The sequence below is a fragment of the Lissotriton vulgaris genome, chromosome 7 (genome assembly GCF_964263255.1).
Source record: "Lissotriton vulgaris chromosome 7, aLisVul1.2, whole genome shotgun sequence".
NCBI lineage: Eukaryota > Metazoa > Chordata > Amphibia > Caudata > Salamandridae > Lissotriton > Lissotriton vulgaris.
Genome location: NC_141695.1, coordinates 727281721 through 727309518, shown reverse-complemented (window position 1 = coordinate 727309518; position 27798 = coordinate 727281721). Strand labels below are relative to the sequence as shown.

Here is a 27798-nt window from a genome sequence, read left to right as displayed (position 1 = left end):
TGGGCGCTGAAGAAGCTAAGACCCTACTTGTTTGGGTCTCACTTCCGAGTTCAGACGGACCACAGGCCCCTCAGATGGTTGATGCAAATGAGGGGTGAAAACCCGAAACTGTTGAGGTGGTCCATTTCTCTACAGAGTATGGACTTTACGGTGGAACACCGCCCTGGCACAGATCACGCCAACGCTGACGGTCTGTCCAGATTTTTCCGCCTTAGTGATGTGGAACTCCCTGGGGAAGGGTAGTTCCCCCCACATTTCAGCTGGAGGGGACACATGTTAGACCGATTTACAAAAAGGGGGTGGTGATGAACAGAGTGTCTGAGTTAAACAGACCACTCTTACCCAGTCCAAAGATCAGGGCTTGATCCATCACCGTTATTTATCTCACTGCCCCATCCCAGCTCAGAACCTGGCTATATGCAAATCAGTCTGTCCCTGGCCCAGTGCATCATGGGAACAGGGCAGACTAAACTACCAAGCCAATTCTTCACCAGAAAGGAGACAAGCTACCGGGGACCGGTTTCTGGCATTTCAGCCTTCTTCGGCCCGGCTTGCTTGAATCCTGATGGAGCAGTGAGAAAGGGACTCATGTCTGAGTATACCCTGCCACACCTATAGTGGCCAAAAACGATTTACAAAAAGGGGGTGGTGATGAACAGAGTGTCTGAGTTAAACAGACCACTCTTACCCAGTCCAAAGATCAGGGCTTGATCCATCACCGTTATTTATCTCACTGCCCCATCCCAGCTCAGAACCTGGCTATATGCAAATCAGTCTGTCCCTGGCCCAGTGCATCATGGGAACAGGGCAGACTAAACTACCAAGCCAATTCTTCACCAGAAAGGAGACAAGCTACCGGGGACCGGTTTCTGGCATTTCAGCCTTCTTCGGCCCGGCTTGCTTGAATCCTGATGGAGCAGTGAGAAAGGGACTCATGTCTGAGTATACCCTGCCACACCTATAGTGGCCAAAAACGATTTACAAAAAGGGGGTGGTGATGAACAGAGTGTCTGAGTTAAACAGACCACTCTTACCCAGTCCAAAGATCAGGGCTTGATCCATCACCGTTATTTATCTCACTGCCCCATCCCAGCTCAGAACCTGGCTATATGCAAATCAGTCTGTCCCTGGCCCAGTGCATCATGGGAACAGGGCAGACTAAACTACCAAGCCAATTCTTCACCAGAAAGGAGACAAGCTACCGGGGACCGGTTTCTGGCATTTCAGCCTTCTTCGGCCCGGCTTGCTTGAATCCTGATGGAGCAGTGAGAAAGGGACTCATGTCTGAGTATACCCTGCCACACCTATAGTGGCCAAAAACGATTTACAAAAAGGGGGTGGTGATGAACAGAGTGTCTGAGTTAAACAGACCACTCTTACCCAGTCCAAAGATCAGGGCTTGATCCATCACCGTTATTTATCTCACTGCCCCATCCCAGCTCAGAACCTGGCTATATGCAAATCAGTCTGTCCCTGGCCCAGTGCATCATGGGAACAGGGCAGACTAAACTACCAAGCCAATTCTTCACCAGAAAGGAGACAAGCTACCGGGGACCGGTTTCTGGCATTTCAGCCTTCTTCGGCCCGGCTTGCTTGAATCCTGATGGAGCAGTGAGAAAGGGACTCATGTCTGAGTATACCCTGCCACACCTATAGTGGCCAAAAACGATTTACAAAAAGGGGGTGGTGATGAACAGAGTGTCTGAGTTAAACAGACCACTCTTACCCAGTCCAAAGATCAGGGCTTGATCCATCACCGTTATTTATCTCACTGCCCCATCCCAGCTCAGAACCTGGCTATATGCAAATCAGTCTGTCCCTGGCCCAGTGCATCATGGGAACAGGGAAGACTAAACTACCAAGCCAATTCTTCACCAGAAAGGAGACAAGCTACCGGGGACCGGTTTCTGGCATTTCAGCCTTCTTCGGCCCGGCTTGCTTGAATCCTGATGGAGCAGTGAGAAAGGGACTCATGTCTGAGTATACCCTGCCACACCTATAGTGGCCAAAAACGATTTACAAAAAGGGGGTGGTGATGAACAGAGTGTCTGAGTTAAACAGACCACTCTTACCCAGTCCAAAGATCAGGGCTTGATCCATCACCGTTATTTATCTCACTGCCCCATCCCAGCTCAGAACCTGGCTATATGCAAATCAGTCTGTCCCTGGCCCAGTGAATCATGGGAACAGGGCAGACTAAACTACCAAGCCAATTCTTCACCAGAAAGGAGACAAGCTACCGGGGACCGGTTTCTGGCATTTCAGCCTTCTTCGGCCCGGCTTGCTTGAATCCTGATGGAGCAGTGAGAAAGGGACTCATGTCTGAGTATACCCTGCCACACCTATAGTGGCCAAAAACGATTTACAAAAAGGGGGTGGTGATGAACAGAGTGTCTGAGTTAAACAGACCACTCTTACCCAGTCCAAAGATCAGGGCTTGATCCATCACCGTTATTTATCTCACTGCCCCATCCCAGCTCAGAACCTGGCTATATGCAAATCAGTCTGTCCCTGGCCCAGTGCATCATGGGAACAGGGCAGACTAAACTACCAAGCCAATTCTTCACCAGAAAGGAGACAAGCTACCGGGGACCGGTTTCTGGCATTTCAGCCTTCTTCGGCCCGGCTTGCTTGAATCCTGATGGAGCAGTGAGAAAGGGACTCATGTCTGAGTATACCCTGCCACACCTATAGTGGCCAAAAACGATTTACAAAAAGGGGGTGGTGATGAACAGAGTGTCTGAGTTAAACAGACCACTCTTACCCAGTCCAAAGATCAGGGCTTGATCCATCACCGTTATTTATCTCACTGCCCCATCCCAGCTCAGAACCTGGCTATATGCAAATCAGTCTGTCCCTGGCCCAGTGCATCATGGGAACAGGGCAGACTAAACTACCAAGCCAATTCTTCACCAGAAAGGAGACAAGCTACCGGGGACCGGTTTCTGGCATTTCAGCCTTCTTCGGCCCGGCTTGCTTGAATCCTGATGGAGCAGTGAGAAAGGGACTCATGTCTGAGTATACCCTGCCACACCTATAGTGGCCAAAAACGATTTACAAAAAGGGGGTGGTGATGAACAGAGTGTCTGAGTTAAACAGACCACTCTTACCCAGTCCAAAGATCAGGGCTTGATCCATCACCGTTATTTATCTCACTGCCCCATCCCAGCTCAGAACCTGGCTATATGCAAATCAGTCTGTCCCTGGCCCAGTGCATCATGGTAACAGGGCAGACTAAACTACCAAGCCAATTCTTCACCAGAAAGGAGACAAGCTACCGGGGACCGGTTTCTGGCATTTCAGCCTTCTTCGGCCCGGCTTGCTTGAATCCTTGACTGGGTGAGAGCTTTCTGCTTAATTCAGAGACTCTGTCCCTCACCACCCCTTGTTGTAAATATTTTTGTCCACCCTAAGCGTGGAAGGGTATTCTCAGATGTGAGACCCTTGCTCATTGCACCATCAGGATTCAAGCAAACCGGGCCGAAGACGGCTGTAATGCCAGAAACCGGTCCCCGGGAGCTTGTTTCCTTCCCAGTGTAAGAATTGGCTTTTGTAGTTTGGTTTGCCCTGTTCCCATCATGCACTGGGACAGGAACAGACTAATTTGCATACAGCCAGGTTCTGAAACTGGGATGGTGCAGTGAGCTAAAAAACGGTGTTGGATCTAGCCCTGATCTCTTGACTGGGTGAGAGCTTTCTGCTTAATTCAGAGACTCTGTCCCTCACCACCCCTTGTTGTAAATATTTTTGTCCACCCTAAGCGTGGAAGGGTATTCTCAGATGTGAGACCCTTGCTCATTGCACCATCAGGATTCAAGCAAACCGGGCCGAAGACGGCTGTAATGCCAGAAACCGGTCCCCGGGAGCTTGTTTCCTTCCCAGTGTAAGAATTGGCTTTTGTAGTTTGGTTTGCCCTGTTCCCATCATGCACTGGGACAGGAACAGACTAATTTGCATACAGCCAGGTTCTGAAACTGGGATGGTGCAGTGAGCTAAAAAACGGTGTTGGATCTAGCCCTGATCTCTTGACTGGGTGAGAGCTTTCTGCTTAATTCAGAGACTCTGTCCCTCACCACCCCTTGTTGTAAATATTTTTGTCCACCCTAAGCGTGGAAGGGTATTCTCAGATGTGAGACCCTTGCTCATTGCACCATCAGGATTCAAGCAAACCGGGCCGAAGACGGCTGTAATGCCAGAAACCGGTCCCCGGGAGCTTGTTTCCTTCCCAGTGTAAGAATTGGCTTTTGTAGTTTGGTTTGCCCTGTTCCCATCATGCACTGGGACAGGAACAGACTAATTTGCATACAGCCAGGTTCTGAAACTGGGATGGTGCAGTGAGCTAAAAAACGGTGTTGGATCTAGCCCAGATCTCTTGACTGGGTGAGAGCTTTCTGCTTAATTCAGAGACTCTGTCCCTCACCACCCCTTGTTGTAAATATTTTTGTCCACCCTAAGCGTGGAAGGGTATTCTCAGATGTGAGACCCTTGCTCATTGCACCATCAGGATTCAAGCAAACCGGGCCGAAGACGGCTGTAATGCCAGAAACCGGTCCCCGGGAGCTTGTTTCCTTCCCAGTGTAAGAATTGGCTTTTGTAGTTTGGTTTGCCCTGTTCCCATCATGCACTGGGACAGGAACAGACTAATTTGCATACAGCCAGGTTCTGAAACTGGGATGGTGCAGTGAGCTAAAAAACGGTGTTGGATCTAGCCCTGATCTCTTGACTGGGTGAGAGCTTTCTGCTTAATTCAGAGACTCTGTCCCTCACCACCCCTTGTTGTAAATATTTTTGTCCACCCTAAGCGTGGAAGGGTATTCTCAGATGTGAGACCCTTGCTCATTGCACCATCAGGATTCAAGCAAACCGGGCCGAAGACGGCTGTAATGCCAGAAACCGGTCCCCGGGAGCTTGTTTCCTTCCCAGTGTAAGAATTGGCTTTTGTAGTTTGGTTTGCCCTGTTCCCATCATGCACTGGGACAGGAACAGACTAATTTGCATACAGCCAGGTTCTGAAACTGGGATGGTGCAGTGAGCTAAAAAACGGTGTTGGATCTAGCCCTGATCTCTTGACTGGGTGAGAGCTTTCTGCTTAATTCAGAGACTCTGTCCCTCACCACCCCTTGTTGTAAATATTTTTGTCCACCCTAAGCGTGGAAGGGTATTCTCAGATGTGAGACCCTTGCTCATTGCACCATCAGGATTCAAGCAAACCGGGCCGAAGACGGCTGTAATGCCAGAAACCGGTCCCCGGGAGCTTGTTTCCTTCCCAGTGTAAGAATTGGCTTTTGTAGTTTGGTTTGCCCTGTTCCCATCATGCACTGGGACAGGAACAGACTAATTTGCATACAGCCAGGTTCTGAAACTGGGATGGTGCAGTGAGCTAAAAAACGGTGTTGGATCTAGCCCTGATCTCTTGACTGGGTGAGAGCTTTCTGCTTAATTCAGAGACTCTGTCCCTCACCACCCCTTGTTGTAAATATTTTTGTCCACCCTAAGCGTGGAAGGGTATTCTCAGATGTGAGACCCTTGCTCATTGCACCATCAGGATTCAAGCAAACCGGGCCGAAGACGGCTGTAATGCCAGAAACCGGTCCCCGGGAGCTTGTTTCCTTCCCAGTGTAAGAATTGGCTTTTGTAGTTTGGTTTGCCCTGTTCCCATCATGCACTGGGACAGGAACAGACTAATTTGCATACAGCCAGGTTCTGAAACTGGGATGGCGCAGTGAGCTAAAAAACGGTGTTGGATCTAGCCCTGATCTCTTGACTGGGTGAGAGCTTTCTGCTTAATTCAGAGACTCTGTCCCTCACCACCCCTTGTTGTAAATATTTTTGTCCACCCTAAGCGTGGAAGGGTATTCTCAGATGTGAGACCCTTGCTCATTGCACCATCAGGATTCAAGCAAACCGGGCCGAAGACGGCTGTAATGCCAGAAACCGGTCCCCGGGAGCTTGTTTCCTTCCCAGTGTAAGAATTGGCTTTTGTAGTTTGGTTTGCCCTGTTCCCATCATGCACTGGGACAGGAACAGACTAATTTGCATACAGCCAGGTTCTGAAACTGGGATGGTGCAGTGAGCTAAAAAACGGTGTTGGATCTAGCCCTGATCTCTTGACTGGGTGAGAGCTTTCTGCTTAATTCAGAGACTCTGTCCCTCACCACCCCTTGTTGTAAATATTTTTGTCCACCCTAAGCGTGGAAGGGTATTCTCAGATGTGAGACCCTTGCTCATTGCACCATCAGGATTCAAGCAAACCGGGCCGAAGACGGCTGTAATGCCAGAAACCGGTCCCCGGGAGCTTGTTTCCTTCCCAGTGTAAGAATTGGCTTTTGTAGTTTGGTTTGCCCTGTTCCCATCATGCACTGGGACAGGAACAGACTAATTTGCATACAGCCAGGTTCTGAAACTGGGATGGTGCAGTGAGCTAAAAAACGGTGTTGGATCTAGCCCTGATCTCTTGACTGGGTGAGAGCTTTCTGCTTAATTCAGAGACTCTGTCCCTCACCACCCCTTGTTGTAAATATTTTTGTCCACCCTAAGCGTGGAAGGGTATTCTCAGATGTGAGACCCTTGCTCATTGCACCATCAGGATTCAAGCAAACCGGGCCAAAGACGGCTGTAATGCCAGAAAACGGTCCCCGGGAGCTTGTTTCCTTCCCAGTGTAAGAATTGGCTTTTGTAGTTTGGTTTGCCCTGTTCCCATCATGCACTGGGACAGGAACAGACTAATTTGCATACAGCCAGGTTCTGAAACTGGGATGGTGCAGTGAGCTAAAAAACGGTGTTGGATCTAGCCCTGATCTCTTGACTGGGTGAGAGCTTTCTGCTTAATTCAGAGACTCTGTCCCTCACCACCCCTTGTTGTAAATACATGTTAGACCGGGCACCTTGGCGTGAGTTTCCCTTCCACTTTTTGCTGGTGTGCCTCCGATGTTTTGCTGGTTTTCCGATACTCAGGGCACTGCGCCACGGGCGATCCGTGCCGCAGTGCAAGTGCTCCCTACTGTAAATTGTACATGTGATTGATGTCCATGATTGGTGCATTGGATTTACTGTTAGTCCCTAGTAAAGCGCACCAGGAGTGCCAGGGCTTGTAGATGCCAATACTGCTAGTGGGCCTGCAGCGCTGGTTGCGCCACCCACAGAAGCAGCCGTAAGATTTGTCTGGGGTCCGCCATTGCAGACCCCGCGTGCAGTCTCGTACTGTCATGCCGGCTGGGCAAGTGCACCCACTCGCCAGCCCCTGAACCTTCCCTTGACTGCATATTAGTCACCCCTATGGTAGGCCTACGGGCAGGGTGCATTGTAGGTGTAAGGTAGGACAAGCCCTGATGTGTGTGGCATGTCCTAGTAGTGAATTACAACTAAATTCGTATTTCACTATTGAAGGCTACCTGCTTCCGTTAGGCCAGAATGGGCTGCTGGAATTATTACACGCTATAATCCCAGCAGGCTCAGGGAGCACGGTAGAGAGTCATGTTTAGTATGTCTGAACTCAGAATAATAAGATATTTCTTTTAGTAAAGTTTATTTTAATATTCTGTGTTTGCAAATGCTACTTTTAGAAAGTTAGCATTTGCTTGCCTAACCATTTCAGCCCGCCTCTGCTGGTATGTGTATCTGACTGTCTGGGATGTGTGAGTGACAGGGCTGGGGGATGACAGGTGGCGAATGCGAAGATGACACCTTAGTGGGAGGTAGGAGTGGCTCTTGACTCTGGATCTTGCTGTGCTCTGCCACCACAATGCTGGCTCCACCCTCCTGGGGAGCGACTGATGACTCAGCCGACACCTGGCCCAGGAAGGGTGAAGCCTCATCAACAAGGTACTTCTGGCTGCCCCTGTCCACACAATGCTGGCTCCACCTCCTGTGGGGCGTCTGATGCGCCTGCCCCTCACACTGAAAGCAGAAGCCGGATTACACCCACCAGAGTACTCAAGGACTGAAAGTGGCTATGCAAAGGCCCCCCTGGCCTGCGAGAACAAAAGAAATGCAGTATAAAAGTAGGAGCCCTGCTCCTTGTAAATTAGATCCTGTTTGTGCTACAGAAGGAACTCTGCCCGACGAGAAGGACCTGGAAGGACAAGGCGGAGTGCTGTCTCTGGCCTGTGTCTGGTGCCTTGCTGCCGAAGGAGAGGAAAAGAAAAGACTACAAGAAGACCTTTGCTTTGTGAAACTTTGTGCCAAACTCTGCTGAGAGATCTCCAAGGGCTTGCTGCTGAACTTGCCCCCTGACCAGCGCCCCAGGACCAGTGGGCGCTACACCCTGAAGAAAGCGACTGTGTGTGCTGCTTATCGCTGCAGTACTGACGGAGGAGACTGAGAGCGCTGGGCAATCCTGCCACGCTCCCCGTAATCCAAGGCATCGACATCCCCCCAAGCACCGTGACCGGGGCCCAAAGCAACAGCGAGAGCAACGTGAGGTCCAGCCGCCGCTGGCCTGAGCACCGTGACCGCATCTGCACCGGGAGCCCGAGAGCAACATGAAGGAGGACCCGTCCGGTCCAAGCTCCCGAATTGACTGCGCTTCGAGCCGTCAATCCACCTGCGAAGACGGACAGCCGCCCTGTGAGAACACCCCCTCTGGTCGGTATCCTGCCCGACAGCTCAGCTGTGAGCGCACAGCTGCACCGGCACTTGGCTGGGTAGGTCCTGCACTTGAGGACCGTACTGCCACTTGCCGCCACCACCCAGCCGCCGCCTCCAGGGTCGGAGCGAACGACGAAGGAAGGACCCTGCCGCCACTGAACACTGCGCCCCGGATGACCCGTGACCTGCCCGGCTGAGAGCCGCAGCGAACAGCGACCCCGGAAAAGCAACGCGACGTGGGACAGCTCCCCTGGAAGCCGCCCGCTTCACAAGAATTTGCAAGGTACTGTGTTGTATTCTCACGGTGCGAGCGTCCTGCAACTCGAGCTCGCACCGCGCTATCTGCTCCCAACGCGAGCCGCCTCTGAAACCGAGGCTCGCACGGCTCCTGGTCCTCGGAGCCCACGCGGGAAGCGTGAACTCTGGCCGGCCGGGCCCGATCTCCTCTCTGAAGCGGGCGGAGACAGCGGAAAGCGCATTGAGGCGCTACAAGACACTGAACCTTGTGGAACCTGGGCAGAAGGCCCAAAAGATTGCTTATTGCTAAGAAAGAACTGTGGCAACCTGAACTTAAGTAACCTGGAACTGCTATTGAAAGTTTGACAACTGTATTTACAAGCCTGCGTGAAATTTATATAAAGATATATATTTTTACAAATACAGTTTGGTGTCATTGTGTGGTGGGTTGGTTGTGACGGTGTAATATTGCAAATGTTTAACCCTATGTGCCCCAGAGATTAGCCTAAGACTGCTTAAGCCACACTACCTAGAGGGTAAGCAGAGGTTGTCTTGAAGGTAACCCTCAGCCCTGACGAGGAAAGGAGAGTCCCTGCTTGTCGCTAGTGCTGCACTGCGCCAACTAGAGACTCCCCCTTTCCTACAGACCGTTTTTTTTTTAATTCTGAACCATGTTTCTTGTTTTAATGGTTTTAATTGTTTTTATCTTGTTTTATTATTGCTATTCGATTTTAAATATGGTTGTTTTTTAACACTGATATGTATTTTTATGGTGTTGTCTTTTATGATTTGCTTAAAATCGAAATAAAGACTTGGAAATTGAAATTGAAATTGAGAAATGCATCAGATTACCTTGTCTTCTCTATTGCAGGTTCAAAGAGTTTTGAATGGTTTGGATATCTCTAACATACAGGATACACGTGCTAGCAGTCTGAGCGGTGGCCAAAGAAGGAAACTGACCCTTGCTATAGCCATTTTAGGAGACCCACAGGTAAATGCCATAGGAGCCACAATTGTGTTGAGGGTTTGACCAGCAAAAGCTGCCTCAAAAGTCTGTCCAAGGCACGTTGCTTTTTCCTAACTGAAGTACAGAATAAAGCGTAAGGGGAAGTATTTCTGTGAAGCATCTACACCAGGTGATTACGGGGTGTGCACTATTTACAAGACCTAGTATTATAGTTCTTCCAACTTTCCAGCCACTCCCGGGTCGGACCGGGATAGAAAATAAGCCCAGGTACCAAAATAAAAGTGGCACACATTAACAAATCAGCTAGCTACAAAAGTTGCCCCTATTAATAAATAAGACAGTTTTGAATTTGTAAAGACATGCTCTATATGTGTTTTTCAAGGTATTGAGAGATTGCATGGATTTCTGAGAGCTGTAGGCAATGCTTGTGGTAACATCAGGGAAATCAAAAGTGAAAAACACCCCACCTGACAATTGAATCATCAGACCAGCCCCTGTGGCACTGCCTAATTGCCCTATAGGCCGCTCTGACCCTGAACCACTCCACCATTGTGAGTACAAGCCATACCTTTTGCAAGCAATGTTCTGTAGGCCAAGATTCACATTAGTAAAACGCCTCTCTTGAAACACAATTTACTGAATTACACGAATACAGATTTAGGGCCAGATGTATCAAGGGTTTTCCCATTTGCAAACGGGAAAAATAAATTTTGGGATGTATCATCCCAAAAGACCTTCACAAAATAAGGAATCGCAAAATCTGCAATTTCCTATTTTGCAAATGCATTTAAGGAATCACAATTTGCGATTCCTTAAATGAATTACAGAAAGCAAAAAATATTTGCGACCTGGCTTTCAGGAATCGCAAATTACCATAAACTTCAAGTTGCTGGTATAATGCGAATTCCATTGAAAAAATTCTCTTTTTTGCATTTTTCAAGGTGTCATGTGGTGCACATACATGCCCCTAGGGCATGTATGTGCACCACATGTGCACACATGCATATTTCAGGGGTGCAACTGGGTGTCCATTTGGCACCCTTCCACTCTTGAAAGTGCATGTGCAATTTGCGAGCACCTATTGGCTACTCGCAAATTGGGCATGCAATTCCCATTCCTTCCTATGGGCCTCTAGGCCCATAGGAAGGAATGGGGAGCCATTCCTTATTTGCGACTTCCAATTTGCGAGTGGAAATAAGGAATATGTAGGAATCGCCCATTTTTCAGCTAAACCTAAACATTGCATTTTACGATTCTGTAATAGCAAATCAGTAAAATGCGCAATTATAGAATCGCAAAAGCAATTCTTGATACATCTGGCCCTAATGCCTTATGGGAGAAAGTGTACCTATTTAATGGGCTATTTCACATAAATACATTTGTGCTTGCAGAGAATGTCTGGGAGTCTCGCTGGGCATTCAAACTCTCGGGAGTACCCAGAATCTCAGAGCCTTGTGGGTGTTTACATAATATTTTGATTGCATTTTCCATCCTGGAAGCACACAACAAAAGGAATGAGTGAATATATTTTGCAGTGTAAAAAATGAAGGTAAAAGGGTTTTGCTGTGTGGGAAACTATTTCTCAGTGACGGAAAAAACAGTTACAAATGCAAAGTCACATTTTTACTAGACTTAATGATGCACTTAGTCCACCAACCACTAAATTAGAATGTTGGAGTGGAACTACCGAAAGCTACAATCGCTGTAGGTTCCTGTGGATACTCCCTGTGATTTTAGCGAATCGAATCAAAGCTTCAAATGTACTTCCAATGTAGGGAGAAACCTACTTGATGTAGATTTCTGACTTTTAAAAGATGTTTGTGAATCAGGCGTCAGTGTTTTACTAATGTTCATTTAATGTAACTCTAAAAGTATCAGAAAAAGGATCGTAATGTCTGACTGAATATGATTCAACAGGTGTACCGTGTTTTTGGGATGCTAGATATGGCAAACGATAGGAAGATAATTGTATTTAGATTCTGTTGTAGGCGTGGCATGATGGAATATATATTTTTTCTAATTTGTAAGGGTGATCCCTCTTTTTTTTTTTTTAGTTCAAAATGATTTTATTAAATTTTTGACATAGGAAAAACATAGAAATACATACAGAAAAATTGATAATATAATTCATTAAATTACATGAAGCGAATAAAACACAGTCATAAATAAGTGTTCATAATAAATCACATTGCCTGAAAAAAAACAACGTCAATGAAAGGATAACGAAAATTGAGGGGAAGGGAGGGAAGAGGGAAATATACAATACATGTCATAATAAATAAACCAAATAGAGTTACTAACTAATAGTTACAAAAACAATCTGGTAATCAATAAATAACATATTAACATTGAAAGAACAGAAGTCATAACCTTATATAAGAATCTATAGGTGACCAAAAGGATTGAAACTGCAAGGAATTATGTTGAACACCTTGTAAAGATAGTTGAGCACCTCTTCTTGTAAAGATAACTTAAGACCACCAAGCATGAACTGAGAGAGAGGTAGCATCCTTCCAACAAAAAGTAATAGATTTGAACGCAGCCGAAACCAGAAAATTAAATAACCTTGCTTCAGCATCTTCGAGAGGAGTAGTTAAGGTAATCGATTTACATATTAACAATTTATAAGATAGCAAATCAGAAATAGGCAGAATTTTCAATATAACATTCCATACTTCAGACCAAAATTTCATAATAATAGGACAATTAAATAACATGTGACGTAGAGAACCAGGATGTAAATTACAATGCCAACATAGGTTTGATGGTAATAATTTAGCTTTAAATAAACGTAACGGAGTCCATAAAGAATTAAACAAAATATAAGCATTGGTTTGATAAAGTGAAACTGGTAACCAACCAGAAACACTATTAGTCCAGATCAATGACCATGAATCAGTTGACAGGGAAATGGAAAGTTCAGTATTCCAAAAAGTGGAAATTATATTAACGTTAGAACCTAATGAAATAGTAAATTTTTTATAAAACACAGAAACTGCCTTTGAGGAAACAGAAACCGTATTGATGTAAATAAAAAAAATCAGCTGAGGGTACAGACGGTATGCCGTCCGGGAAAGAATCTAAAATGGAATTACATAAAAATTGATATTTTAACAGATATGACATTGGCAGATTGAATTTTGATTGAAGTTCAGCAAAAGGAATAAATGCACCATCTAAAGAAAGAAAATACCTTTAGCAATCCATGAAGACCAAAAAGAAACATTTCTGTTCAATTTTATTAGAGCACTATGCCATAAAGACAAATGCACCGTGGAGAGTAGAGGTAATGCAAACTTAGAGTCCAAATCGTTAAAAATTAATCTTGAAGTTTTGATTATGGACGAGGAATGTATAATCTTAGAGGTAGGAGACATAGTTAATAGGGATGGTAAAGGAAAAGGTTTTGCAAGGGAAGTTTCAATATGAAACCAAATAGGGGGACTAACAATAGGTGAACTATGAAACCATAATGAGCTCTGTTTTAAAATGAAAGCTTTATGATATAAATAGAAATCTGGTAGGGCAAAACCAACTTGGCATTTAGGAATTTTCAATTTTTTATAAGCAATGCGAGGAGGTTTATTATTCCAGAGAAATTTAGATAACAATTTATCAATATTTTTATAAACTTTGAGTGGGAATTGAGTAGGTGTCATTGCAAGAGAATAAAATATTTTTGGGGCAATATTCATTTTAATAGATTCCATTCTTCCCCACAAGGAGAGATGAAGGGGAGACCACTTGGAGGTTTTTTGCTTAATATAATCAAGAATTAAATCACAATTCAATTTTAAGGTAGCCGGCAAGGAGGACGAAAATAATATACCAAGGTACTTCAACTTGTTCTGTTGCCAAACAATATCTCTTGAAGGTAACATATCAGGAGTACAAAGCATATTTAAAGGAAAAAATTCAGTTTTAGTAACATTTAATTTATAGCCAGATACAGTTGAATATTTAGAAATGATGGCAAGCAAAAATGGAACAGATAATGCAGGATTGCTAATAAATAATAACACATCATCAGCATAAGCCAAAGTTTTCACAGTAACATTTTTAATAGTGATACCCTGAATATTTTCAGATTGACGAATGAAATTAAGTAAAGGTTCAATTCCCAATAAAAATAAAAGAGGGGATAGGGGACAACCCTGACCTGTACCTCTAAAAAGGGAAAATTGGCTAGAAATCTGACCATTAATAAACAATCGAGCAGTGGGAGCATAGTATAGAGCAGAAATCATACGAATAAAGGATGGGCTAAAATTAAAAGATAATAAAGTTTTAAATAAAAACTGCCAATGGATTTTATCAAAAGCTTTTTCTGCATCTAATGCCATAACACCAGCAGGGACAAGGAGAGAGGGACTTTGTTCAATACCATGCAATAAAGTTCTAGTATTATTAGCAGAATATGTAAATGTATGAAGCTTATGTAGCGCATGACTTACCCTGGGGCATCTCCGCGCTTGCTTAGGGAACCCGTCCTGGTATTCCCCTGTGAGATAACCCTGGAAGGGTATCCACAAGGTGAAAGCCAGGCATCCCACCGCGAGGGGCCGATGTGGAGATTAAGCAAGCTATTGCCCAGAGTCGCAGAGTTTGAACCCGTGAGTCGAGAAGGCACCGGAGCGAGAATTATCGAGTCCGTGGAATTATTGAGCCCAAGACCCGCCGAGGCGGGGAATTGAACCCTGGTCCAGGGCCGAACTCAAGCTCCAGGTCTGCCGCCTCTAAACCCTGAGCCACACTTCTCAACACAATATCTATTTTTCATAAAACCAGATTGGTCAGGGTGTATAATAGAATGAAGAACAGGGGCTAATCTAGAGGCAAGGATTTTAGCATATAATTTACAGTCTTGATTAATCAAAGAAATGGGGCGGTAATTAGAGACAAGGGTAGGGTCTTTATCAGGTTTGGGTAGCACAACAATTAGGGCTTCTGAAAAAGAGCCCGAAATGGTACCTGAAGAATAAAAATGATAAAAAATCTGATGTAAATAAGGTAATAAATGATTTTGAAATCCTTTATAAAAATCAGCAGGGATGCCATCAGGACCAGGAGATTTATTTTTTGGAAGTGATTTAATAGCAGCCAGTATTTCATCAGTAGTAATAGGGGAATCCAACTCAAGTTTATCGGAATAAGAAATATGAGGTAAATTAGAATAATTTAAAAAGGCATCAATTATAGAATCATCACAAAAATCTGGCTTATTATACAAGGTGGAGTAAAAATGTAAAAATTCATGCACAATATCATTGTGGGAAAGTGCAATTTTACCTTGAGGACCTTGAATGGAGGTAATCTGTGTTTTATCCCTTTTAATACGTAAATAATTAGCAAGGAGCTTACCAGACCTATTAGAATTGAAACAGAATCTAGCATTAGAATTAGAAAGCTGAACCCCAGCCCTAGTACTAAGAGTAGCATTAAATTCATATCTCAGCTTTTGTAATTTAAGTTTATATTGGGGATCATTAGAAGTAATAAATAAACGTTCAAAATGAGCTATTCATTTCTCTAAGGATGTGATATTAGAATTAAATTTCTTATTTTCATGTGCCATAATAGAAATTGTAGAACCTCTGATATAAGCCTTAAATGCATCCCATCGATTAATAACAGAGGTAGAATTCTCCGGATTAAATGTAAAATAATCTCGAATTGCTTGTAATAATTTGGGTTTATGAGTGTCATTAAGGACAATGTCAGTATTCATACGCCATCTAGATTGTTTAACAAAAGGAGATGAAACCTTTAAGACAAAAGAAATCAGGGCATGGTCAGAAACATCAATAGTGCCAATGGTAGGATTATTTGCCAATTGAATGAGAGAGGGGGAAAGCAAAAAATAATCAATTCTGGAGTAGGAGTTGTGAGGATTGGAGAAAAAAGAAAATTCCTTAGCAGTGGGATAATGTAGTCTCCAAATGTCCGCTAACTTGGTGGTATGAAGAAAAGTCTTAAAGGCATGAAAAATCTTAGAAGGTCGGAACCTAGAGGTAGACAATCTATCTAGTAGGGGGTCAGCAAAAACATTAAAGTCTCCCCCAAAAATCAAGGGAACTTTGCCTAACTTTAAAACTTCAGTTGTAACAGTAGCCCAAAATACAGGGTCATCTGCAGTAGGGCCATAAACATTAAACAAAAAGAAAACAGAATCATGTATTTTGACTTTAACTATAATATATCTGCCTTCAGTATCTGAAATCTTATAAAGAATTTGACAGTGCAATCTCTTAGCAAAGAAAATAGCGACCCCATTCTTTTTACCATTAGCAGGTGAGGAGATAATATAGTCTACCCATTTTTTGTTCATGTATTGTAACACTTTATCATCAACATGTGTTTCTTGAACAAAGCAAATATCAGCTTTACAACGACCTAAATAATCCAGAATTGTTTTACGCTTCACTGGATAGCTTAAACCTTTTACATTTAAAGAAACAAACTTAATATTATGAATATTAGCCATTACGATTTAAGAAGAAAGAAAGAAGGGAATCAGAACAAGAAGAAGGAAGAAAAAGACAGGCGAAAAGAGTAACTGTGCAGAAAATAGGAAGGGAAGAAACAAAAAAGAGAGAGAAAGGAACAAACAAGAAACATGAATAGAGACGAAGAAACGCACACACGTTCCTCAAGCATGGCCAGTAACCGTTGGAGCCCACAAAGAAAATTATGCAGAGATGTGACACGTGAAGTAAGACACCACCAGTTCAAGAATTAGGGTCCTGAGTATCCATGGATGGAGGAGCTTGTTGATCAAGAGATAACCGGAGATCTTCTGGACGGTGAAAGGATTTGGAGACATTATCTTTCCACACACGCATTGTAGAAGGATCAAAAAGTCCATACTTGAAACCAAGGCTTCTCAGCTGTGGACGAAGGGAACAAAATTCTTTACGAATAGCCACAGTTTCTCTAGCAAAGTCCTGGTGAATAAAGATTTTGGTACCATTCACCAACAATGATGGAATTCCTCTGGCAGCTTTCCGAATTCGAACCAAATGATGATGGCGCAGCACCTTAAATATCATTTGCCGCGGCCTAGTATGTCGAGGGTCCCGATGAGATGGGACTCTATGGGCTTTGTCAATCTCAAATTTTTCGGAGAACTTAATATTCAAAAGACCCGGTAGGAGAGGTTCTAGATAGAGGTGGCAATTGGTCCCTTCAGCATCTTCCGGCAAATTAAAAATGCGTAGATTATATTGTCTATCGCGATTTTCCAAGTCCAGCAGTTGAGTGTGCATTGGAGCAATTTTGGCCATTAAAGGAGTAAACGCATCCAACTTATTTTTATTGTCTTGAATTTTAATGACATTGTCAGAAACCTTCATTGAAATGGAAGCCATGTCTTTCCGAACATTTTTAACTTCTGAAGCAATAGTGTCAGGTGTGTTTCTGAAGATTCCACCACCTTGGATTTAGTTGGAGGAGGAGAGACCTGCTGCTTTCTTTTATTAGTAGTAGACTGTTTGGAATCCATTCTGAGGTGAAAAAATATTCACTGTCACACAGGAATATTAAAATAAAGAATAACCACCTCAAAAAGTGATATAAATGACGTAAATAGGAGCAAAAACATCGAAAATCTCTCCAAAAACAACAGGTGCAGCAGCTAAACTAAGCTGGAGGCGTGGCTAGGCCCAAGCCAGGCTCTGTCATAGATTCTACTCCGCCCCCAAGGCATTCAAAACCAGTAATACCTGGGAGTGAAGCTGGGAGCAGGCACCATGAAGCCAGCAAAAGCACTTCGGTCGAAGAAATTCGTCAGGAAAAGACTTCACAGGTGAGGAGCAGCATGGGGAGGCAAGCGCCGGTATTTTCGCCGACTTTCTGTGTCAAAATCGCCGTTTTGAAGGCATTGTAGGCTGCGGTGCTCACGGAGCTCCGGTGGCGGCGGCCATCTTGGTTGACGCGCTTGCGCGTCTCCCGGGAGATCCCCCTTTAATATCGTGGAACTGATAAGGTCACTGACAATACGTGGAATAATGTGGGGGTCTAGGTGGTTGAACTTTTTGCAGATGGTGGCAAGTTGGGAGGATTTAGTAAATGTTTGGAGAATGCAAATGCCATATAATTTAAGGTGTTGAGTTGCAAGTGTCAACCTTCGAATGAAAAGCAGCAACCTTCGCAAGAGGTCTAAGAGTGATCCTGGTAATACAGGGGGTAACTCAAGGCCAAGAGGGAGAGACACCAAATATAGGATGGTATTTGATGCGATCCTAAACTTGTAGCCAGGAAGATTATTGTAGTATTATAAAAACTAGAAACCATTTGGACTGGTCTGGCAAGGTAGGTAGCTGTGACTAAGAAGATACTTGCAGTAGGTTGGGGCAAAATGTTAATGTCATCAGCATCCTCTGACATGATGTGTGTAAGGTGGGGCACAAGAAACACTGGGGCGCAGAACTGGGATAGACTCAATTAAATGCCAGGAATCCAGGACATGTGACTGACCCTGCCACAGGCCAACAAACACCGCCTGTAGGGAAAACGCTAAACTTTCTGACAAGCTGCTTTATCTCTGTCTCCTAGGTGTGCACACTTCCAGGTCCTCGATCCAATACCAATCAAGGCTGTCTTCAGCACCGAATACTTTAAAACAGCCTATGACTAAAGCACCGGATTAAACAAGCATTTGCAATGCAATAGGTCTCGCATTAAGAAAGTTTGAGCTATTGGTATTGTAAATGTCAATTTTTTTATTTATGAATTGGTTTTAAAAATTGCGAAATTAATAGCTTTGTCATTTACATTGGCACTAGTTATAACTTTTGCAAATGTGACACTTATAGCATTTGTAATGCAATGTGTTGTATTTTCCTGACTTACATGTATTGATATAACAAATAACATTGGCTTTTATTTTTTTTAAATTAATACTTAAATAACATTTATTGTAATTTATAATTGCAATAGCTTAAACTTTTGTAAATAACTTATGAAGATTATGTTCAGTGTATTTTATTGTGAAGAAAATCCAAGAACAGAAGTGAAATATTAACATCTTTTTGCGACATTTGTAATAAAGCTTGAAACATTGAGAGAACATATTTGAACCAGTTGTTGTTGAATGGTTGCACAGATTGATGCTGTGGTGGCACAGAGTGATGTTGTGGTGGTGACGAGTGATGCTGTGGCGTTCAGTGATGCTGTGGTGGTGAATTTGTGTCCGGCTTGAGGGGCATATTATAATTGTAGTGTGAGTTCTGCAGATTTATGCTGTATTAGTAATGCCTAATGCAGTGCAAACAAGTGCCAGCAAACATGAACACCCTCCCCATATAATTAATTTTACAAGTCTGAACTGCAGGTCTCTTCCTAAGCACAGTAGAGATATTTTTGACCTTCTCCCAACCTGATGTCCTATTTCTCACTGAGACATGGTTGAACGATTGCTCGGGCCCGGACTTAGCTTTCGCCCTCCCTGATAGTTACACTTATACAGGTAAAAGCAGAGTGGGAAAGGAGGGTGGAGGAATAGCCATTATTTTTAAAAGAAACTTTTCTTGTAAATGGGAGGATTTTGACATTCCAAATTGTGAAGCGGGTCTGTTTAAGATATTACTATCCCCCAATTTTACTCTTTCAGGTGCTCTCATCTATCGCCCCACTGGCCCTGCTAGTTTGTGGGCATCATCTTTTTCAGAGCATATAGCACCACTATTATTGAATGCTACTAACTTTTTAATTGTCGGTGATCTTAATATCCATTTCAATGACAAATCTTGCCCCATTAGCACCAACTTGTTATCGGATTTAGCAGCTCTGAATATTACCTTGCATAACTCTGGCCCTACTCATAAGGCTGGTAATTTACTCGACCCAATTTTATCCAATCTTGACGCTGTAACTTGTAAGCCTTCCTTACCCGTCCCTTGGTCTGACCACTTTATTGTGGACTTTTCCATAACTATTGACCAGCCCTTTAAATCCTCTACTATTGCCACCGAACCTAGAGTGACCCGTCATTGGAAGAATCTCGACTCCAACAAATGTAATTCCTGTCTCTTGAACTCTATGCCCTTTACCAAGGTTAGTAGCATTGAGGAGGTGGATATCATTCATAACTGGCTTACTTCTGCTGTCAATACCTGTCTTCCCCATTGTAAGCAGAAATTCAATTTACACCACCCCCTGCCCCTTGGTTTACAGACTTACTAAAAAAGGAAAAAACTTGCTGTAAACACCTTGAGCGGAAGTGGCGGTCTAATTGCGACCCTTACATTAAACTACAGTACAAAGCTGCTTTAGCAAAATATCATTCTCTTTGCAATATAGCTAAAACTGAATATGTCAATTTCACTATCTTAAATGTCCAAAATTGCCCCAAAGCCCTTTTCAAGGTCGTTCAGGAACTTTCAGGTGCTTCTTGCCAGCCTAAAGCCCCTTGTCTGGATGAAGCACAATGCAATAGCTTAGCGGACTTCTTTGTTTCCAAGATCGAGACCATATATGCTGATTTCGGAATTCCCAATCCTACCCCCTCTCCTTTGGAGCAATTTGTATCTGCCACTTCGTGCGATCTTGAGTCGTCAGAATCGCAAATCACTGCCTGGGACCCTCTGAATCTTTCAAAACTTTATGATATTATTGGCAGTATCAATTCTGGCTCCCCTTTGGATCCTATCCCGCCCCAAATTTTGCAAACTCTAGATTCTCTGAAATTATGGCTCTGCCATATTTGCCTCATAATGCAAGATCTGCTGCATGATCTGACCATTTAAACTAATAAATTGTTTGTAGCCCAAACATATCAAAAGTTAATAAAAAAAGGTGACTTGTGTTGCTGCGGAGTGGATGGCCTATTGCAAAGGTTGACTGGTCACCTTTCTCACTGCTGCGTTTGTATGTTACACTGGCCCTAATAAGGCAACATCTTTCCAGAGACTGTTAGCATGTGTACACACGTCAAAATAATAAAATATCTGAAAATATACTGCATTACGCTGCAGTCTTTTTTTAAAGCATAATTTAGTCAACACTACAGCATACTTTTGTCATCCTTTGCTGCATAATTAATTCCAGTAGCCCCACAGCAGGCAGCACGTGTTAAAAGTGATTGTAAATGAAGCAGGGAGACTGTGAAGTTTGCGAACTTAGTTTGGTGTGCGTGCAAATCCTGCATTGCCAATTCCTGGTGAGTTGCAGCTACTACTGCTGAAACAAGGCCAATGGAGGTACCTATGGGTGAGGCAGACTGCCTCAAGGGCAGTGCCAGCAAGGCACTGGTGGTGTCCTGTGCATTAATGTTTTGTTAGTGCCCCCCAATGACCACCTCTGCCATGGATTCCCTCACTACCACCCTTTAACTGTGCCCCCCAAGTCTCCATAACCACTCTTTCTCAGATGCATTTAATTTGATTTACAGCACCACTCATACCATTGTAGGGTGTCAGATCACTTTACATCACCCACATTACACAGAGACAATCAATGTATACATGTGTAAATCACGGTATAGGAAATGTTACATAAGACTAAGGACTACAAGGTGTAGGAGTCACATGACAACCATACTAGTAGCCTGTATAGTTTTATAGTGATTGGTCTGGAGAAACACAATACCCGGAATTTAAAACGTAATACCATGGTTGGGGGTTCTACTTAATATTCAGAATTGATTCCTGTCCAAAAGAAAACTTTTTGGGACAGTAGAATGATCAAAGACTGGGGAGGGGGGAGGCGGGGGAAATATAACATTCTAATTTATACCTTGCAGTTTGTATGCAGGTCTTTGATGACAGTTAATAGCTCACTGTTCTAAGTTAGGATTTTATCTTATAAACTGCAAGTAACAAAAGGATCTCTCTGAGAAAAGCAGTAGCCCACTGACCTGTTTACATTATGTGCACTTTGTGATCTGCATGGCACATGTTCTATGCAGCCGGTACATTAACCCTCTGAGCTATCTTTCCATGAGTCAAAACTTCCACTAGACAAAATTCTGATCTCTCTCTAGGAAGATCATTAATCACCTGAGTCATCGTGACATTTTTATTGTGCCGAAAATTGCTGGAGGCCAGGAAGGAGGCAGCAAGCGTTTTTAAAACCATAATATACTTGCAAACATGATGCCTCCACCTAAAGTCAGCACCTGGTGCGGTCACACTGGTTGCACCGCCCTAGATCTGGCCCTTCTCAATTGTCCTGTGACCTCAGTGACTGTTGTTCTGGGGTGTGCTACTTCCAGGCCTGCCCGCAAGACTGGAGGTAAACTTCAGTATGGATAGTGGTGGACAAGCCTTGAAGGTTAACCTACACTTGTCATGCTAGGATCCACCTGCTGGTGCAAAGACACCAGGGATTCTAAGGTGTTGCGAAGCCTTCTAATGTCTAGCATGTGATTGTGCTCTCAGAGGGGAGTGGTCTGGTGGACTGGTTTTTAAGGATGTACCTGGTTCCCAGTTCCAAATTCAGCAGCTCTGACCATAGTGCCACATCCTCTCCCCCACTGAACACCGTTCTGCCCCACTGAGAAAAACTCCCACTGTCTTCAACTACAACCCAATTGTTGCCCGCTATAAACACCTGGATGCGGCTCAATTTAAATTACGCACTAGACAAGAGCAATATGCGGCCTACAAAAAAAAAGTAACAACATCCTGGAAAAATATTAATTCTTTTACACTCACTATTCAGAAATCAGTGAGTGCTTTTGCCTGAAAAGTTAAGGACACAACTACAGGGCCCTGAATGGACCCATTTCTAAGGCCGTTGCTTAGACCCTTACAAAATGTAAGCAGTATGGTAAAAAGACCACATCCATGGACGCAGAGCCGCCGCCCGCAGCACACATTTTGTTTTCCGATCTACACATTGCAGTACCTCCAGGATTGGTGACTAGTTCCAAGTCCAGGGAAAACAAAGACAAGAGAATAAAAATAGCGCTTGACTGGTAAACTCTGTAAAAGTGGCACTAATGTGTTTGGGTGTGAATAAAATAATTTTGGGCACTTTGCTACCACTCTGTCTTACTTTATTTAGTTATTTATCTATTTTTCATATGTTTAGCCTTTTATTCCCAATGCTGCACTACGACATTTCCAGCAAAAGCATCTTTCTTTTTTGGATCCATTTCACAGGGTAGCAAATAAAAGAAAGGAGAGGAAAGAGAGTGAGAACCCCGTCTTGAAGTCACGGTTTTCATGGGTGTCGGCAGGGAGGGGAAGGAGAGTCGCTCCAGGGAGGGGCAAGCGCCCCTCCTTGCCCCCCCCCCCCCCCCCCCTGCGGACGCCCATGCTAGTACAGTTTATAGTTACGGCCTGGAACATTGTTGCGGTGATGAAATATTGGAAATCAGTCAAGCCATTTCTGCACTCCTCAAGGCTCTTCGTTATATACCACTTTAAAGCTTCATTATCGGTGTTTTGAAAGAGATCACTTTTTCCATGTGGTATTTGGGCATCAGGTATTTAATCAAACCAACATTTATAAGGGAGATTCCGTGGGAAAGGATCCACTTTATATTGATGAAAAGACATCTTTAAATTATTCATGTTATAAGGGAAGCATTCCAATCATCGAGATAACATTAGTGTCAGTTGTTCTTGTATGCAACAGGGTGGTGGATTGTAGTGAGGATAAGGGGATAACTGCAGACATTACTATGTTAGCATAAGTGAGATATATGTTTAGACACCATTTTGCTGCTTTTGCCACTTTTGCGCATGACACTACATGGCTCTGTTCTTGTAAAGAAACTGCTTGTGCGTCTTCACATGAGAACTGTCTGTTTTTCACATATCTAGGCGCACACTGTGCCCTCACTCTGCACAGCGTGTTCAAGGTCGAATAACAAAGTATGCTGTTAATTCATGTTGATCAGTCTCACGCACATAGACATAACAGAAAAAGCAACTGCTCAAACTCAAACTTGGGTGCTTTTAATCCCTTGCGTGTGCGGTGGGACTGTGCTGGTGACAGAATGGTTCCGTCATGGCTGCCGCGCCTGCTTTCGCGCCTGCGCGGCGCGTTCTATTGAGCGGGTGGGGCAGTGACGGAACCATTCCGTCTCAAGCACAGCACCACCGCGGCTCCTGACGGAGTGGTTCCGTCACAAGCATGGCGGTGCAGTGCGCCCCCCCCACCCACCTAGCACCGCGGCGGAATTACCGCCGCGGCCAAGGGGTTAATATTGCATTGTATGCATGAGGAGGCACTTGGAGACAACCTTTCCAACTTCGAGGAGCTGTGCTCATCCTGGGGTGTGATTCATTTCATCTGATCTTGGAGGTATGGGGTTCCCCGTCAAAGCCTAGAGGTCTTATTCTATTATTAATTAAACTAGCTCCAAGCACAAGGAGGGTGGTAACGGAGCTGTAATCCTGTTTCCACTGTCATTATAATATGATTTCCCCTTGTGTGCTTTATGGAATTGTTACCATGCTGATTGCATTATTAATATGCATCTTTTTGTTAATATTGGAGAGAGTACTGCATTTTAGAGCACAGTACTTAAAATAAACATTTTAAACTATATCGTGTCTCTGATTACTCACGTTGTGGACTAATATGGGTGTTGGAGCGAAAGAGTGTTCTTGATTCCCACTATTCCTGAGAGTTAACTAAGTCACATGTTCTAGGTTGTCTAATTATTGATAGTTCTGGTGTAGTACAGAGAACGCATGAGACACTAATGCTAGTCGGATCGGGGTTCTAGGCACTGAGGTGGGTTTTTTGGTACACCACAATACACAGAGGTCCTGGTTTCCTGCGTATAATTCTGTGCATGTGCAGGATCCCTGCAACAGGATGACTCATAATGTATGCAGTATTGCACTGTTAGTGTTCCTTTTTGTCCTTCTAGGAGAAAAGTATGGGTTTGAAACAAAGGTACTTCAAGTACTAATTTGAATATCGAGCTTGAATAACATTAAAGATCACAGGTTCATGATGGTCAGGGAATTTCAATCTTTCACTGAAGCACAGGTGGAGACAACTTTACTGCCTATGAAGTCAGGATCTCCTGTAGACCCCGCCTCTCCACAAATCCTATCTAAAGTGGCTCCTGCTCTGATCCCAGCTTTAACTAAAACGTTAAATCAGTCCCTACTTCACTCCTCTGTTCCACAACATTGGAAGGAAGCAGTTATTAGACCAATCTTTAAAAAAAACCTCTGCAGATCCAAAATTACTCCCTAACTACCGACCCATCTCGCTCCTTCCCCTGTTTGGTAAGATCATGGAATCCTTAATAAATAAACACCTCAAATCACATCTGGAGACAAGCAAGCTCCTGGACCCTTCACAATCAGGTTTTAGGGCATTCCACAGCACCGAGACTGCCCTCCTTGAAGTTGTGGATAACATAAGACTGACACTAGACTCCAACCAGTCAGCCATACTGGTCTTGCTCGACCTGTCTGCGGCCTTCAACACCATCTCGCACCCCATTCTTTTAGAACGTCTGGCCGAGATTGGTGTCCAAGGCTCCGCACTCTGCTGGATAAAAACTACCTGTCCAACAGACGGTCCTTGGTCCAAATCGGTGTCCACTCCTCCAAATACCATGACAACGATAAAGGCGTCCCTCAGGGATCCATATTGAGCCCTACGCTCTTTGACCTGTATGTATCCCCTCTTGCTAAGGTCATTCAAGCACACGGTTTGGGAACCGTGTCCTACGCGGATGATACGCAAATACTGATCACTATCAAACAGAATCCGGACGAAACCAAAATAAGTTTTAAAAACTGCATGGTAGACATCCATGATTGGATGACCAGAAACTTCTTGATGATGAATGCAGGAAAGACGGAGGTTCTGCTGTTTGGAAAGGCAGATAAATTAAGGTCCGATGATTGGTGGCCAACTTCCCTTGACATATGCCCCACGCCCAAATCCTCAGTAAGAAATCTAGGGGTAACAATAGACAATAAACTATCAATGTCTGAACATATTAACAAAGTCGTACGCACCAGCTACGGCCTCATGCGTAGCCTGAGAAAAATCTTTAAATGGCTCCCCCTCTCAGCTCGCATGCCTCTAGTTCAGGGACTCATTGTGAGTAGAATTGATTACGGGAATGCACTCCTGGCCTCAACAAATACCACCTTGCTGGCCCGCTTACAGGTCCTACAAAACACCGCTGCCAGATTGGTGCTTGACCTTCCTTCCCGCACACCCTCATTAGCCTGCTTAAAAACCTTGTACTGTCTCCCAATACAAAAACGTATTAAATTCAAACTATGCTGCCTGGTCCACAAATCCATCAATGGGCATGGCCCAGCTTACCTAGAACAAAAACTTAAGGTCTACCACCCGGTGAGAACACTTAGATCATCCACCAAGTACCTCCTAAGTGTCCCCAGAGTGCGTACCGCCAGAAATGGTGATAGAGCCTTCAGTAAAACAGCTCCTGAAGCATGGAACTCCCTGCCCCTCCAGATTAGGATGGAACCTGACTACCTGAGATTCTGCAGACATTTAAAAACATGGCTCTTTTAGATCTTGCCTATGAGCTGCCTGGTTTTCTATAGGACTTCCTCTGCAAGCGCTCTGAGACCTTCGGGTGAGTTATGCGCTATACAAATGAAATAAAAGTAAAGTAAGTAAGTAAGTCATGACAAAGTATGAGTAATTCTCCTGGTAGTTTAAGGTTTTTCATCAACTACATACATTTCTCAGTGGTAAACACAGGTATTTGTGAACTTCTGATTGTTTGCATGAACGAAATACCTGCATGATTTCTGATGGCTGGCCCTTTAGTTTAAAAGGGCACAACATTCATCACATTGCCCAGAAGGCAACTGCAGTATCAAAGAAACGAGAAGTGGGACCGATTTGGGGGAGTATTTCTTGACTGAATACACTCAGCCTAGGTACCCCCTTCAAAGACAAGGTTGAAAGTTTCCTGAAGTGGGTCTTACTTGGCAAGTGCAAATATAATGATCTGCTTGTTTACGGTAATATAAACAGAAGGTTTATTTACCTTTCTCATTCTTGTTTGTCAAGGGAGCCATATGTTATCTGCAATCTGAATAGGGTCAGTAGTATTGTCTAACACTTCCTCTATTTGTTTCTAGCAAACAGTGTATTGAGTAGGAACACAGCATCGAAGTCTTACGACAGTTTGAATAAACAGCTTGATAAGCGGGCTGCCAGGGCAAACGTATGATTGATTTCTTCATAACGGCTGCACCTAAAATGAGCACAAAGGACCTGACCATTTCAATCAGATGTTGTTGCAAAATGCTTAAATTTGGCATAAAGGTAATAATTTATTGGTTACCTTGTTGCAGCTTTAATACCTCTGTTTCTGAAATATGTTAAACCTGATGGACCTTAACGGTAACTCTTAAGTTTATTTGTAAAAGCACTGAAGTAAGAAAATAGCGTCAGTTGAAGATTCATTAATAAAGGTATGGCCCACCGTACAGCATCGAACCAAATACAACAAGGAGCTGAAGGGGTAGAGAACAGGTCATCCCCCACTCATGTAATCACAAACAACAAAGGACCTGTTCACACGGTAAATATATTATTCAGAACCCTTCCAATCCATTACAGTCTAAAACTTAATGTGTTGGACCAGCGGTTAACCTTATACCGTCTGTACAGGAGGGACCTGGATCACCATACTGTTGTAAAAATACATTATAAAAAATATGTTGCGTTAATTCGTTTAAGTCTCCTATGGTCAAACCCACCATGTGGTGGGATGTGACCGAGCTTATATGAACAAGAGTGAAAGGAAAAAAGGTGAGAAAAGGTTGGCAGTGCCTCACGGAAGTAACACCATGGGGGTAAGCACGTAGGTACTCGCCTGCGTCCTCAGGTTCTCATCATCAGCAGCCACGAACCCGTAACACAAACAGTGATAAAGTAAGACAAAGAAGAAAACAGCAAAAGACAAGGTGCTAGGTGTGGTATCGAGTGCTGCCTATGCACTAGATAGTTTATCCAAGTGTGTGGCAGTATCAACCCTATAGGGGCAGGTGGGATATAGACTGAAACACTGCCCTTTTTAATTAAAACGAGCTAGACCA

At 43.9% G+C, this 27798-nt stretch overlaps 1 protein-coding gene across 2 annotated transcripts in view; it reads left to right on the top strand.

Moving 5' to 3' along the window:
* The window catches only part of LOC147702338 (ATP-binding cassette sub-family A member 9-like), a 1822583-nt gene that overhangs the window by 383446 nt on the left and 1411339 nt on the right, over positions 1-27798 (top strand). For both annotated transcript variants that reach the window (XM_086930970.1, XM_086930969.1), the window contains exon 13: positions 9695-9814. In XM_086930970.1, coding sequence (XP_086787096.1) covers positions 9695-9814 — 120 coding nt within the window. The remainder of the gene's footprint in view (positions 1-9694; positions 9815-27798) is intronic.